Below are 15688 nucleotides of genomic sequence, written 5' to 3'. Positions count from 1 at the left end.
ATAGCACTCAATCTTCCTCATTACCTAAAGGAAAATGTTTTTTGTACTTACTTTTCTCACTGGCGTTGAGAAAAACAGCTCTTGTACTCACTTTCCTCACTTATCTAGGGGAAAATAGTTTTTTATTCAGGCATGTCCAAGGGCCAGTTCCCAGTGTTCTCCCCTGTCTATCTGATGAATCTGGGCATCTTTAGGCAATGTAGAAATTGCCTCATGTACACAGACAACCCTCTCCTCCTACCACCCAACATTACAACTTGTGAGAGATGCACTTATCAAGCCAAACTGGAGGTAAAGCTCTCAGCAACCAAGACTAAACCTGACAGTCATGAGGAGAAGGTAAACATTTGCACCACACCACACACATCGCATAGTCTCACTACGTCTTCACCACTAAAATCCACACATAGAAACTCAAAAACATTCACGTAGGCTCTCAATAATAATCTTCCTAAGCAACAGAGACCTCCAAAGCAGAAACACAAGCAACCTCCATCCCCCAACACAACCCAAATGACACATAGCCCACAGATTCAGTGCACCACTCAAACACAGCCAATAAGGCAAAACAACATACCCAACACACTAGTCATAGGTGACTCTATAGTCAGGCACATTGATGTCCCACTCACCAGGCTAAACAAGGAGAAGGTTACTGTCAGCTGCCTGTCGGGTGCCAGGATCCGCCACATAACCCACGCACTCAGGTCACTTCACAAGAAGTACAAATATGACTCTGTCATTGTCCATGTTGGTGTGAATGACCTGAGATGTACCTCCCTGGACTACATGAAAAGAGACATGGAAGAGCTCTGCGATCTTGTAGCCCAGGCAGGTATGACTCTAGCCCTGAGTAGCATTCTGCCATCACCCAGAATGATACCGCAGTACAAGGACAAAATGATTGATTTCAACAACTGGCTAAGCTTCTGGTGTCATTCAAAGGGGATCCAGCATCTGTCTGCTTGGGATGACATGGTCAAAAGACCACGATGCTTTGCCACAGATGGCCTGCATTTGTCACCCCTAGGATTCCGCATACTGGCTAAGGCTCTTTCTGCCTCTATAGTGCCTTTTGTAGGCAGGGTTCAAGTAACAAATTCACCACCATAACAGGAACAGGCAAGCAAAAACTGAGGGTAATGCTACTCAATGCTAGAAGTCTAAATTTCAAAATGCACACACTTGAGGCACTCCTTAAAATGGAGAACATTGATATCTGTGCAGTGACTGAGACCTGGTTCAAGGCTCCAGAGAGCACCCCTGCACTACCAGGCTATAACTCATACCACACATTTGGGCCATCTAACCTGGACCGAAACACCAAAGGTGGGGGTGTGTCCATATTCATTAAGGTTATCCACACCTCCAGGCTAGTTGCTCAGCATAATGCATCCGAGGTTATCCAAGTGCAACTAACTCTTGGCAAAACTGCAATCCAAATTATAGCTTGCTACAGATCCCCCACCATGCCCCAGGATTCCCACTCCTCTTTTCTTGATGTACTGGAAAATAATAGGGTTCAACCAAACACCCTAATAATGGGCGACTTCAACTACCCTACCATTAATGGGAAAACTACTCATGTACTAACTCCTTAGCACAACGCTTTCTGGAATTCATAAACTCCAATGCCCTAGATCAACTTATTCACACCCCCACCAGGGGCAACAATATCCTAGACCTAGTCATTACCAACATGAGTGACCGGTGTTCCACACCTGAAGTCAACTCCTCGTTGGTCCGATCCGACCATAAGCTAATCACCCATGATATCCACGTCCCACCCCCACCCCCCATTAAGGAAACCACAGTACGAAATTTTTCCAAAGCCAACTTCATGCTTTTTAAGACAGAAGTAGTGAACTTCATTACACCCATGCAGATGGACAATACAGTTACAACTGCTGAATCCTACATAAATGCACTCTATAAGCACCTACATGAGTGCATGGATCGTGCTGTCTCAAACAGAACCAAGACGCTATCCTCCAAAAAAAGGAAGCCAATCTGGTGGTCCCCTGCCATAAACAAACTGTACAACAGAAGGAAGAAACTGCTGCAAAAGAGAGTAAAATACCATGAGTGGAGGAGCTCCCTGGTCAGCCTCAGTAAGAAGCTGAGATCCCTTATAAGATCCTCCAAAGCTAGCTAAGAAAATAAAATTGCCACTAATTCCAAGGACAACCACAAAGCATCCTATAGCTATGTCATGAATCTCAATGGCAACACCCAGATCTGTTCTGAGTTACAGCACAAAGGCATGAAAATTACAGAACCAACTGATATTGCCAACATCCTGGCAGATAGGTTCAGTGCTAACTTTACCCCCCTCACCCCTAAAGGGCCCATATCTATACAGGAAGAATGCAGAGTCCCTGTAATCACAGTTACGCAGGTGAAAGCTGCACTCTCTAAAGCCAAAAACACAGCATCCATGGGACCGGACAACATCCCAGGCTGAGTTTTACATGAACTTCAGAATGAACTGGCTTCCCACTTAAGCACCATGTTCAATAATAGCCTCGCATCAGGCTTTGTGCCCACTGAATGGCGCACAGCAACAGTTATCCCACTCCACAAAGGGGGAGCCACTACTGATCCCGGGAACTATAGACCTATTAGCCTGACGAGCCTGGTCGGCAAAGCCATGGAACATATCATCATGTAACTCATGAACAAAGACATTGGTAACCTCCAAACTCTGGATCCCACCCAGTTTGGGTTTGTGAAAGGCAGATAATGCCTCCTGAACCTGATCGATTTCTTTGAGGCAGTCACCAAAGCCGTAGATGAGGGTAAAGTGGTTCACACAGCCTATCCTGACCTCGCCAAGGCTTTTGACACCATCCCCCATTCTGGAATTATAGCTAAACTCAATAAACTAGGCATAAATCCCTACATCACAAGATGAGTTGCCAACTGGCTCACTGACAGAACCCACACTGTAAAAGTTGCAGACTCCAAATCTGACCTCAAACCAGTGACAAGTGGAGTACCACAGGGTTCCGTCCTGGGACCACTCCTGTTTGGTATCTATTTCTCTGAAGTACAGGCTAACACAGAAGGCCTCTGGCTAATGAAGTTCGCAAATGACTGCAAACTAGGAGCCATAGTCAAGTCCCCAAATGATGTGGACATCCTACAGAAGTTCCCCTCTGAGACAGATGCCTGGTGTCAGAGCCATGGCCTCAAGCTCAATGCCAAAAAGTGCAGTGTCATCCCCTTTGGTAAAAACTCTGTACCCATGAACTACCACATAGGCAGCAATCTACTTAACACCCAATGCATGATAAGAGACCTTGGGACCCAGGTGGACAGTAGTCTCTCCTTTGATAGTCACATTGCCACAGTAGTCAGGAAGTCCTTCTACGTGGCACACCTCATCAGAAAAGGGTTATCATCTAGGAAAAAAGAGGTCATTGTTACCCTCTACTCATCACTCATTAGACCCATTATAGAGTACAACATCCCTTTTGGAATGTACCTCACAAGACATCTGCAGCAGCTGGAAAGGCCACAGAAGTACCTCAGAAAGAGGATTACTGGACTCAAACAAATGCCCTACACTGACCGCCTCAAAAAACTCCATCTTTACTCCATAGCATATCGCCTGGGGGTGTGTCCAACCTTTTCAGTTGCAAGGGCCACATTGAGTCAACAGAAATGGTCTGGGGGCCGCATGTAAAATATATCATTGTAGATGGCAAGTGAGGACCAAAAAAAAAAAAAAAAGGTCTCACGTAAACTGAAGACCAAAAAAAAAAAAAGCTCTCACGCAAAAAAAAGCCAGGTATATATGGACTAATCAACAGTTACACTGTTGTACTCCATGGTGAGTCTTTTGTCAATCTGTTTGTGTATCTTTCATATCAGAGAGGATGGGAATAAACCTAGTCAAATGGCTGCTTTGAAAAGGCGACAAAGCAGATAACTTATGAGGGGACAAAGTGCATATAATAAGTAAACTGTCCCAAGTTAGTTAAATCAAAATGCATTGACACTCAGGAACTCGCATACCTACAGGCAACTCACAAGTGCATGTCCAAAAATTCCTTTCATAAAGAAATACTTTCAAAATCTACTGGCTATTTCAACGTCTTCAAAGCTTCCATGCAACTCATTCACTACAATGTCTTGTAATTCACCTGGCTTTAGCTAGATATATAGATAGACTATAAAAAATGTATGAGCTGTTGTTTTACAAAACATGCCTCAGAAAATAGGTACAGCAGGCCTCTAATTTATTTTAAAGAACTTCATGTTTTCCTTGCTCCTGAAGTAAACCTTCTGTGCTATATGGCAAACTGCCCTTCCTACAATACATGACATCAAGCCGAAGGGCCAAAACAATCATAGTGGGAAACCATCTGCAGGTGCATATATTTAGCACTGACAAATGTTGCTGTCACAGCCTCTGATGATTAAGTACATAATCTGTGCCCTTGATAAGATAATTTTCTTACCCTACTCTTTTTTTTTATTATTTCTTTTGCAAACCTTTATTTTTTAAAAGGGAAAGGTACAAGAAACAGAATTCTCCTCAAATTACAAATCCATTCATGCTCCCATACACTAGTAAAGGACAAAGAAAATATTACAAACTTAAAAATGCAAGAGTAACACTTGCTAAAACTATACACTTACGTATAATGAAAAAGGGCAACGCCTTTAGTTTATTATGGGAACTTTATGCTATCAAGGTTCCAACAGCCAACAGCAGGATTGGAGAGGCATAAGTGGGTTAAGTACTGCAGACTTAAAAGAAACACAGGCATGAAGTCTCCTGTGCATTTAAAACAAGTCTTAATCAGTCATCAGATACTTTATGTGTGCAAGTAAACAAACTTCACCATGCAATCATGCTGAACTGCAATAAAAGTTCAACTCCCCACTAAATAAATCAGCCCAGATAGAAGAGGTTCAAGTTTGCCTTTCTGTGTAATTACTGACATAGAGTCATCATTCTGCAGCACACGTCTCAACTTTCCATTTCCAAAATGAGGAACACTGTCTCGCATAATGTGGAAAACCTATTAACAGCTTCGTAACAACTTAAATTAGGAAGCTCGCTGGATGGTTAAAATGTGCTACTTCATACATGTAAAAAAGTTATTTTGATTACTTAATATGATTCAGTACTATCTGCAACAGATTCAGTGAAAACATTCCCCAAGTCTGAATGTGTGACAGACTCTTTCAAGGGGAAACATCGCGGAAGATGGACTTTTTCAGACTCAAAATGAGGAATGTTCCTCGTACTGAGGTACACTTGAGAAGTATGTTCTGCAGATGCTTAGAACATGCATACTATACTTATACTATCTGAATAGCAGGTAAAAGCCCACGTATCACACATTATTTGTTTTTAGCGTTAACCTGGAATAACTGGTCTAGCTGGTAAGTAAGTGTCTTGCTGAAGAAGAAAACATTATGCACTGAAGACTGAGGGTGAAGGAATCAACCATAGTACAGTACTACAGCATGCTGCACCCCTGGGCTATAATGCTACTGTAGACCAAACACTACCAAAGCACTGTGCACTTCTGCTTCTGGTCCAGGTAGTGAGTTTTGCCTACACTGCAAATTAATAGAGAATATTCCCTACCTTGTTAGGCAATTGCGCCCATTCACAACACAAGGAAAACGGTACAATCAAACTGACCATTTGCAGATGGCCCCCTTTCACAATATGCCGGCACATATACTAACTAATAAATACCTTAGCTTACCTGTTACTGCAGGAGATGTGTAGTCAGTGTAATAAATCCCCCTCGCTCTCGATTCTTTCCAGTCCTCTTCCTTCAGCTGTTTAACTTTACCGCAACTTCAAAAAAGAGCGGTGTGCTTTTGCATGTCGCGACACCAGCTGAAAGATGCTAGCATGAAAACAGCTGAAGGACGCGACGGAAAACACGGAAAAAGTAAAATTTCAATTTAAGGGTCGCGGGGCGGGATGAAAGCTCTCTGAGGGCATGACCGCGGGGCCATGAGTTGGACACTCATGATTCAGAGGTGATCTCTACCTAACATATAAAGCTATGTGAAACCCAGAGCTGTTGGACATGCTACACCTAAAGAAATCCCAATCCCTCTGAGCTACATGCTCAAGGGACCTAAACCTTGTCACCACAATAAACAGAACATGCTGGAGGGATAGATTCCTATCCCAGAGACTTCCCATACTCTGGAACAGGCTACCCATCTATGTCAAGCAAAGTTCTTCATTAGCACTCTTCAAGAAAAATCTTGATGAGTGGATGGGAAATAGGAAATACACCCCGGGGATCACTTCTGTGTCTCTGCTCATCAGTGGCACAGGAAAATAACTTTCTTGGGTGGCTTGTGTAGGCCCTTGGGCCGATAGCCTAGTACCTACCTATGAAACTATGAACACTAGTTAAGTTCAAATGTCCTATGGTTCCATAACATGAGGTAAAATGCTCTAAAAGGCACATACACAAACATGGCTACACTGCGACTAGCACCACTTCCAGTCACTGTGTACAGTACATGCCAAGGCACACACTTAGTGCACTTACCGATGTAAGGGTAAACACTATTGATCTCAGTACATGTTGATGCAACACACCTCATCTTTGCTAGTACTATCAGTTTAGGATATATTATGCTTGATGACATCAGCAGGCCTTGTTATGGTCAGTCCTTTGGGGGGGCACATCACCCACTACAAATAAAACATTGTAAAACCTCAGCTATTCATATGTTATCTAGGTGATCATATTTATGTCATATGGATATACACACAATCACACACACCAAGTAGCCTGGAGTGAAACTAGAACCACTACCTATCTAGTGTTATACACTATAGATTACAGTACTTATCGCACACCACGGCTTAAATCTAATACTACATTGTCAGCTGGTAGTCTTAATGTGGATGACATCATCAGGCCTTGTAGAAAATGGCAGTTTGGAGGCCAGCAGCATGTTACAGGACCCAAAAGTGCATAACCATTGCAGGTGGATAGCCCATGAGGGCATGGCAGTTGTTCTGCAGGGGGATATACACACACAACCACACCAAGTAGCCTGGAGTGACATTAGAACCCTTACCTATTTAGTCTTATTCACTATAGATCAGAGCACTTATCACACATGCCACAGGCTGTGTTGACTGCATATGTGACTGCAGGTAAAGTACTTGGATATTACACAGACTAGGCTTGTGTTGAACATCATGTATGGCCTGCAGAGTGATTTTGCTTTGTACTGTTATCTGCATCTAGTATCCTAACAGTGGAATAAATGTTAATATCCTAGCTATGGGTGTACAGTTAGCAGTATGGCCATATGTGGCTGATTGCAGATAGATAGGCAAATCTGTGGCAGGAACAATGTGCCCTGTCCATTCATGTGTTGACAACATTATACTTAAAAAACACCTGCTCACCTGTGTCTGTCTGTGTGCTGACATCCAGCAGTTACAGGGGTCTATATGTAAGTGGATTATGTACTGTTGCCCTTTGTTTAGATCTCTTGAGCAACAGTACAGATGTGCGATAGTGCAGGTTTACCCCCCATTATTAATGTATGTAGGATAATACAGACATCCACGCACATATTTATGTGTATAATAGGGATGTATATATAAATGCAGCTGTGTGTGTGTGTATAGAGATATGGAGAGAGTCTATGTATCATTGTGATATATATATATATATATATATATATATATATATATATATATATATATATATATTTGACACTACATAGCGATAGATATACTATGTATGTGAGAGACAGACAGTGACAGATGGACATGTATATGTATGTGTCTGTATGTACAGAAATATCTATCCACAACAGGTCATTCTGATGACAGGGCAGCAGAATTGCGCTCACTTTAACTAAGTATTTAGGTATGCCTAGTGGGAGTGTCAGTACTTATAAAGTAACTCCAAGCCACACCTACCTGTACTCCAGTCCAGGATTTTGTGTGTTACAGACCATTCCTCTCAACTGTCCAGAGTTTCACAGTATATCCAGAGTTTTGGTGAAAGCTTTGGCCTGCTCCTCATAAAATGTGTGGTTTTCTGGCAAATCACTTAGATGAACTGAGGATTGCAGTCACTAAGTAATGCCATACATTTGAGTTTCTGACTTCAAATCATTCAGAAAAACTGTCTGTTGAAACAAACCCTGTTATTCTAGCAAGTTTTTAAGTTTGTGAGAGCAGTATTTAAAATATCCCTCTGTTTGTCCCCTCATTTTGGTGGGCTTTGTCCAGATTTCTTGCACTAACAGGTTGTGAGATATGCTACAGACATTTACTTCTGTCCCAGTTTCTGCAGTACTGCACTTTACTCAAAATGGCCATGGCATTCACCAGCTGTCTGTTGCAATTAATATGTGACTAAGGTTCATAATGTTACACCACACACAGAATGACAGTGTGTGAAAACACTGACATAATAGTACCTCACGTGCAAAAAATGTGAATACTTCCAGATTAGAACCAACACCACCACCACCCATGCTAACTTCTCTTACCCACTGAACCACACAGGCTGCCAGGCAGAGAGGAGTCTTTTGTCACAAAATCAAGAGCATAAGTATGTATGTTGTTATTTCTGCTTTATGTGGAACATACGATGTGTGATAGAGTACTATGTTACAGCACTGAGATTGCTTGGTCTGCTGATATACCATTGCTGAATTAATGTTAAAGCAGATATATAGGAACACTGCTGTGTTGGGGGTGGGGGACCAACAGCACATGATCTGCTGAGATAGACAGCAGTCCAAACATCATGTGACCCCCACTGTTTAACATCTACCTTGACTGATATTGTGAATATTAGAACCATGAGACCTAGTGATTATTAGGGGACACATACTATTAGACTGGGTATCTGTAGTCCCATGTGGATGTTACATCTGTCCAAATAGCCCACTATATTTCCTTGCATAAATGCAGCAGATCCATACATATGATACCATATCATATTAATCCTTACAAGTAGTGTGTATGTTAGATATTTACCTTGCGAATGCAACAGTTGACAGAACTGTAGTTCATGGCTGACTCTGTGTGATGCAAGCAGTACACAGCTCATACATGGATAGGTACAGGTTGTGTGGGATGCCTGGCATCAACAATTTTAATATATGTATGCGAGTAGGAGTAAGGTGTCAGTCTCTAGGGCCCTAGGTTGTCAGTGAATGTGCCATGTGTTGTCTCTTAGCCAAATCCAGGGCAAACTGGGCACACTTACATCTCCCTACAGGGACACCATCCAGGGGTTCCTCCTCCAAGTCCTCCTGTGAGTGTGGCTGTAGTCACCTAGGCACTGGTGGGAGATTGTGCATCTCTTCCCTTTGCTGATCCTGCTGCAGCTGTTTCCACAGGATCATATTGTGTAGCATGGCACATAGTGTAAATATCTGTACACATGTGGCTGGAGTGTACTGCAGGGCTCCACCAGATATATCGAGGCACCAGAACTGTGACTTCAGAAGCCCAAACACATGCTCTATGATGTTCCTAGTTTGTGCGTGTGCCTCATTATGGTGTTCTTCAGTGAGTCTGTGTGCATTTCCAATGGATGTCATCATCCACAGTTCCAGTGCGTAGCCAGCATCCCCCAGTAAATGGCCATGTAAGTTGTTCACCCCCAGCAAACATCTGGTGCATCGGTGATGACTGCGAGATATGGGAGTCATGATAACTGCCAGGGATGCCAGCACACACATTCAGGATAATGCCCTGGACATTGCACTTGACCTGGTAGTTGATGGAGTGGTACCCCTTGCGGTTGACATAGATTCTACCCTCCTCACTGGGTGGTGACTTGATGTGTACATGAGTGCAATCTATGGCACCCAGTGCCTCAGGGTAGTGTGCTACATGGTAGAAGTGTTGCATATTGCTGGCTCTCACCTCAGGGGTGAGGGGAAAAGAAATGTGCTCACCGGCATGTGGTAGCAAGGCATCCAGGAACTGGTGGAGTACCCTGGATGCTGATGCCTGTGAGATTCCCATCATATCCCCAGTTCATCTTTGGAAGGTACCTGTAGCTAGTATCCTAAGGGCTACAAATACCTTTGTTTTCACTGGGATGGGTTCCCCTCTGTTGGCTCTGGGTCTGAGTTGAGGGCAGCAGAGCTCAGTGAGTTTTTGTAGTATGTCTCTGTCCACCCTGTAGTGCTCTACAATCTTCAGCTCATATAGCTCCTGGAATGTTACCCTGGACCATAACACTCTTTTCCTTCTCTGTCTTGGTCTACTGTCAGCAGCAGCAGCAGCAGCAGCCGCAGCATGGACTTCAGCATCTAACACATACAGATGTAGCAGACCTGCAGCAGCCCCTAGCATTATCTCAGTTAAAATTCCCCAAGTCTGTACTCCAATGGTGCAGAGTATCGGGGAAAATCAGATCATAGGGTCTATGCATACTTTATAATGGTCTGCTGTAGGTGCTGACTGCGTGATTGGCTACCCGTGATGCATTCTACCTGCCTAGTATATCATTAACATCATTTAATGGCCCTAGCTTAAGTTAAACAGGGGTCAAAACTAATTAGTATATCACTGGCTTTTAGATAAACTCAGCACTGTGGAGTGCCATGCAAACGCATTCCCAGTAGGTAAACAAAGCTTAGTAGTCAGTGTACACAAACTTCCCAGACTTCCATGCTCAGCATGGTGGTGCACCATGCAAACAGGCACAGTGAACCTGAAATCAGCTTAGAAGTAATTGGACACACCTTCCCCTGATGTCAGCTACCTCCTGTGTGAACACCAACATGGTTCTCTGCCTACACAGAGGGGATATGCAAACACGATTACCCCTTTATGCTATTTAGTAACTCCACCTCAACTGCATAGGGATCTGTGCTCACAGCCTGGAGACTACACACTTCAAAGCCCTAACACATTAGCAACAGCGCCAATGTACCACTGTAGATAGTCCATGTATGGTCCTGTAATACATTTCTGTCACATAATATTAAATTTGTTTTTCCCCATTTCTTTTTTTTTTTATAAAGCATGTTTGTGCACTAAGCGCTTTCACCCAGTTTCATACCAGGTTTCCTCAGAGTAATAATCTTGTGGAGCAGCTTTCCTTAAATACTTTTGCATAATTAATTAACTTTCATTTAATGATGTAATTGTGTAATTTAGTAACATAGTGACATAAAAAAATCTTTTTTTCCCCAAACTTCTTGTTGTTCGTGACAACACCAATACTATAACAAGACATTAATAACTAACATTCAGAATAATAATAATAATGAAATAATTTTTTTTTGCTCGCCGTAATCATAAAAAATAAAAAAAAAATTAATTAATACTTTAAACACACAACACACTACTATTAAAAGTGTGTAGTCTTTTTATTTCTATACTATCTAGAAGGCATATATAAACATAAATGACATGTATGTATATGGTATGCTTTCGTTTTTATGGAATAAACAGCATTTATTATTTATTATTTTTGAAAATAGTGTGTGGTAGTGCTAGTTGGCAAGTCTTGGCTGTGTTGCTTGTTAGTTTTTTGCTTTTGTTGATGTTTGTGCACTGTGGTGCATCAAACATGCATAAGATATTTAAAAAAATAAAATGAATTTAACTTTTTTTTTTAAGTTTTCAGACACACTGTAGATAGTTTCGCTCATATGTGTATGTGGTATGCCATTTTTGTCCATCTATCTACATTTTTACATCCCCTTTGACTGTGTACATTCCTGTACATTGAATTTTTCCATGTACACTCCAGACACTGACACCCCTATCTGCTTGCTGGATCACTCTGCCTGCCTCATTTGCATGACATTCATCTGCTTATGAGGTGATTTGCATATCACGAAAATTCACGTGTTGGCGTGTGCATGTGCGGCACCCAGCAGTGCTTACTGAATCTAAAAGCTGCTTACTTTCATGTAAGCAGCACAGCATGATGCCTACATGGTAAAAATGACTGTGAAGGCTTTATTAAATTCTCGCCACATTTTTCTCCATGATGCTAAATTTCAGTGGTAGAATACATTATTAATAGGAATAGGCTGTGAGCAAAGCACATTTGCTTTTTATTCACTTGTATGATTCTGCTTCGTAGGTGCCTGGTTAGGGATGCCGTTAATGCTATGATGGTTATAGTTAGTACTAGTAGTGTAGTTATGGTTAATGTTACTTCAGTAGTTAACACAAAGGCTAGAGCTGCAATAAAGGCTAGATTAAGGGTTATGGTAACAGTAATGTGAAGGGATACATTTTTTGTTCATAAATTCATTCATGCACGCATGCATGCATTCAGTTTTAGATTAGGAAATTTTGTGAGTGAACCAAGATGATGTTCAACAAGTTCATGTGCCACAAATTAATGAATATATATCAAAAATGTGATGAAGTTTGAAATTAATAGTATAAGTTATTGTTAGGTTTAAGGTTTGATTTACAGCTAGTATTTTTGTTAGGACTGAGGTTTCAATCTTATTTAGGGTTGCTGATACAGATGCATTTAGGATTTTGGTACCGCAAACACTATTAGGCATAGCAATGTCATTTCAAAATATGGGAAAATTAATTGCAAACAAGATTACTTTAATGTATTATTTCAACCATATTGCAAGCTGTTTTTTTCATCTCATGCTCATACTAAAGCAACAGACATAAAGAAATGGGGCACTGGGATTCAAAGCATAACATTGTGTTTCATCCTACCTCAGTTCCCAAATAGAGATGGCAGAAGACTGGAAAAGTGAACACTAACAAAAATTTCTAAATGTGTATATCTATATTATTTGTTATTATACAATTAGATGTAATGGTTTACTATCAACATTTTGGATGGCAGTCACTCAAACTGAGATGGTTGAAAGACTGTTTTCCAGTTCACATAATGCCAAACCAAATATGTTCGACTCCACAACAGTGAATCCTAGTATGCATTCGCTGTTGTGAGGTTGACGTTCTACTTGGAGATCGCACTACAGTGGGGATTGGGAAATGTAGCCTTTTCTTCACTGTAGTGTGATTTGAAGTTTGTATATATAATTAACAGGGGGTGTGAAGGTGCAGAGGGGCTTATCACCCTGCAAAACATAAGTTGGAAAGCAATGGATTGCAAGGTAAGTTGATTAATGTCGATAATGTCAAATATTGATGTGTCAACATTACTGCTTTTGTCATTTTGCATAGACGATGTTTTTATTTTCAATATTTTATTCAAGTAAGTCATTACTCAACCAGTTGAGTTTTGGAATTTTGATAGTAAACTGATTTGATCTGGTTAATTACTCGACATCTATCTCATCAATGGCAAAATCATTGAGTTAAAACTGTTGACATGACCAGCCCATTAACAAGCAAACACATTGAGATAGCACATCTCAGTGTGAAAGCTTAAAGAATCAATGAAAATGTGCATTGTTTGCAGGGGGTAAGACCCCCTTCGCCGCAAATGTGTGAGACTGTATTTCCCACATCCCTCTGCTACTTACATATTGCTAACACTGAGACCAGACTATTACACAAAAATACAAAAATACTATTCTATATACAGAACTACTACCCTCAATCCATGAATGCACTCAACAAAACCCAGTTATGCTGTTCTCAGCAAACTGTCCTTCAAGACATAGAATAAAACTTAAAAGTCATCTTGCAGTATATTTTTGTGTAATAATGAAGGATTTCCATATGCCGTGTGAAAGGAAGAGGTCTATCACTTTTTGTCTTTTAGCATTATTTACTTGCATATTTTGGTCTTTTGATCAGAGAAGTGGAGCCAATGCCAAGTATATACATTTATTTTTTCTCTTGGGGATCTCAGATGGAAGAACATTAAAACCCTTGTTATTCTGGAGATGTTACCAGAAGTTAACTACAACTCTTACTTTGGAAACATATATTTAGATTAATATGAAGCCATGCAAAGATTACTGTAATATACTTTAGAACAAAACTAAACTTACCGCTTGAGTATTCACCAGTGGAAATATGATTCTAACAGGTTTACTAAGATTTTGAATATCTGCATTCCCAACCTGTATTCCAATTACCAGATTGTTGTCAATTTCCATGTCTTTACTCTATTAAAAAAAAACACAGATCAATTTTTTAAGTAATAAAAAGTCAGACAATATGCAATCTGTTTCTGAAAAGCAGAATACAAATTTTTTAGGCTACACCAAATTTTTGTGCTAAATATCCATGCTCCTAGAGAAGCATATGAGTTCCTCAACATTTGATCTGGGTTACTGGCAAACCACTGAATCATGTACTTTTGAAAACAACTGAAACAGACGTATCAAACTGGCAATTTGATGGAATAAGGAATACTAATAAAATAAAATGAAGCAATAATAATTTGTAGGTGAGTGAGTCAATATGCATCTCACCAGCACACACACACACACACACACACACACACGCACACGCACACACACACACGCACACACACACGCACACACACACACACACACACACACACACACACACACACACACACACACACACACACATACACACACACACACACACACACACACACACACACACACACACACACACATGGACACAGTCGTATAATACATATTCTAATACTCCTTAAAGATTAAATACAGCTAGGGATCTAAGGTATTAATAGAAAAGACAATAATTCATATGTAATTTTGGCAAAAAATAAATTGAAATCTCATTTACAATAGACCATGTAACTTTTGTTTCCAAAGGGAGTAGTTTCCAACCACACACTTCCCGCTACTATAATTAACCCCAAGATCACTGTGTCTTGGGAAATATACTTTCTCCTCTTTGGTTCATCCTTTTTTAATGGCCATTTTCAGACATGTATTTCTCACAACTGTCTGACTGTCTATCAGCTATCCTACTCCCCTTATCTACTGTAGTGTATATGGTATATATGATACAGTTGTGTATGTACTGTGGAAGACAGCAATATAGTCTGCATCACAGTAGCTACATGTTAAGGCTGTCCATATATACACAACAGATAACTATTTATTGTTTAACATTTTGTTGACACTTGAAGTATCATACCATTAAGTGCACTTGTGAATTGCATATGCTTTCATGCATTTGCTACAGCCATTATTATTATTATTATTTTGGTGGGGGTTGTACTCTGTCCACGTTCAGGCAGTTCAAAGTAAATAAAAAAGCTAAGTACTGTCTTTGTTTTCCATTTTCTCAGAGTTTGTGCCATCTCAGGAGTAGAATACTTAGAGACTGGGCTCTGGGTCAAGAGCCCCCATGTTGTGTGGTGCCTCCCTGTAAAAACATTATTTCTTGAGTTCAATGAGATGTATTACAAGAGATGCCCCCTGATCTCTATGTACACTACCTTTGAGGTGATACAAACTCTGAGAAAAAGGACAACTAATAATGTGTTGACATGCTGACAATCTCCATTCCAGCTTCTGAATCCATCCCATCTGTTTCTCATAATTTACATAATTTCAATTCCATGAATCTTGCACAGTCCACCTCTGCATTAGCCAACACACTATCTTGGTGTAGAGCTATAACATTTATTTGTAATATTAAATATTGAAAAAAATCCTTAAAGAATCCTACTTCCAGTGCAGTTTTCACACTTCATTTGTCTTGGCTATAACTGGCCCACATCTCTTGTAACTTTCTAGCATAATTTTACATACAAAGACTTTTCATCTACCTCCATTCAAATTCTTC

At 40.6% G+C, this 15688-nt stretch overlaps 1 protein-coding gene across 1 annotated transcript in view; it reads right to left on the bottom strand.

Annotated features, from left to right (window-relative positions):
* The window catches only part of LOC122809685 (adhesion G-protein coupled receptor G2-like), a 345403-nt gene extending 331346 nt beyond the window's left edge, over positions 1–14057 (bottom strand). Inside the window, exon 1 of the mRNA XM_044081361.1 lies at positions 13948–14057. Within this exon, the coding sequence (XP_043937296.1) occupies positions 13948–14055 (108 nt within the window). The 5' untranslated portion in view covers positions 14056–14057. The remainder of the gene's footprint in view (positions 1–13947) is intronic.
* Between the last annotated feature and the right edge of the window lie 1631 nt (positions 14058–15688).

The sequence above is a fragment of the Protopterus annectens genome, chromosome 8.part0 (genome assembly GCF_019279795.1).
Source record: "Protopterus annectens isolate FY-2018-M chromosome 8.part0, PAN1.0, whole genome shotgun sequence".
In the NCBI taxonomy this organism is placed as follows: Eukaryota; Metazoa; Chordata; order Ceratodontiformes; family Protopteridae; genus Protopterus; species Protopterus annectens.
This window is presented reverse-complemented; position numbering and strand designations above follow the sequence as displayed.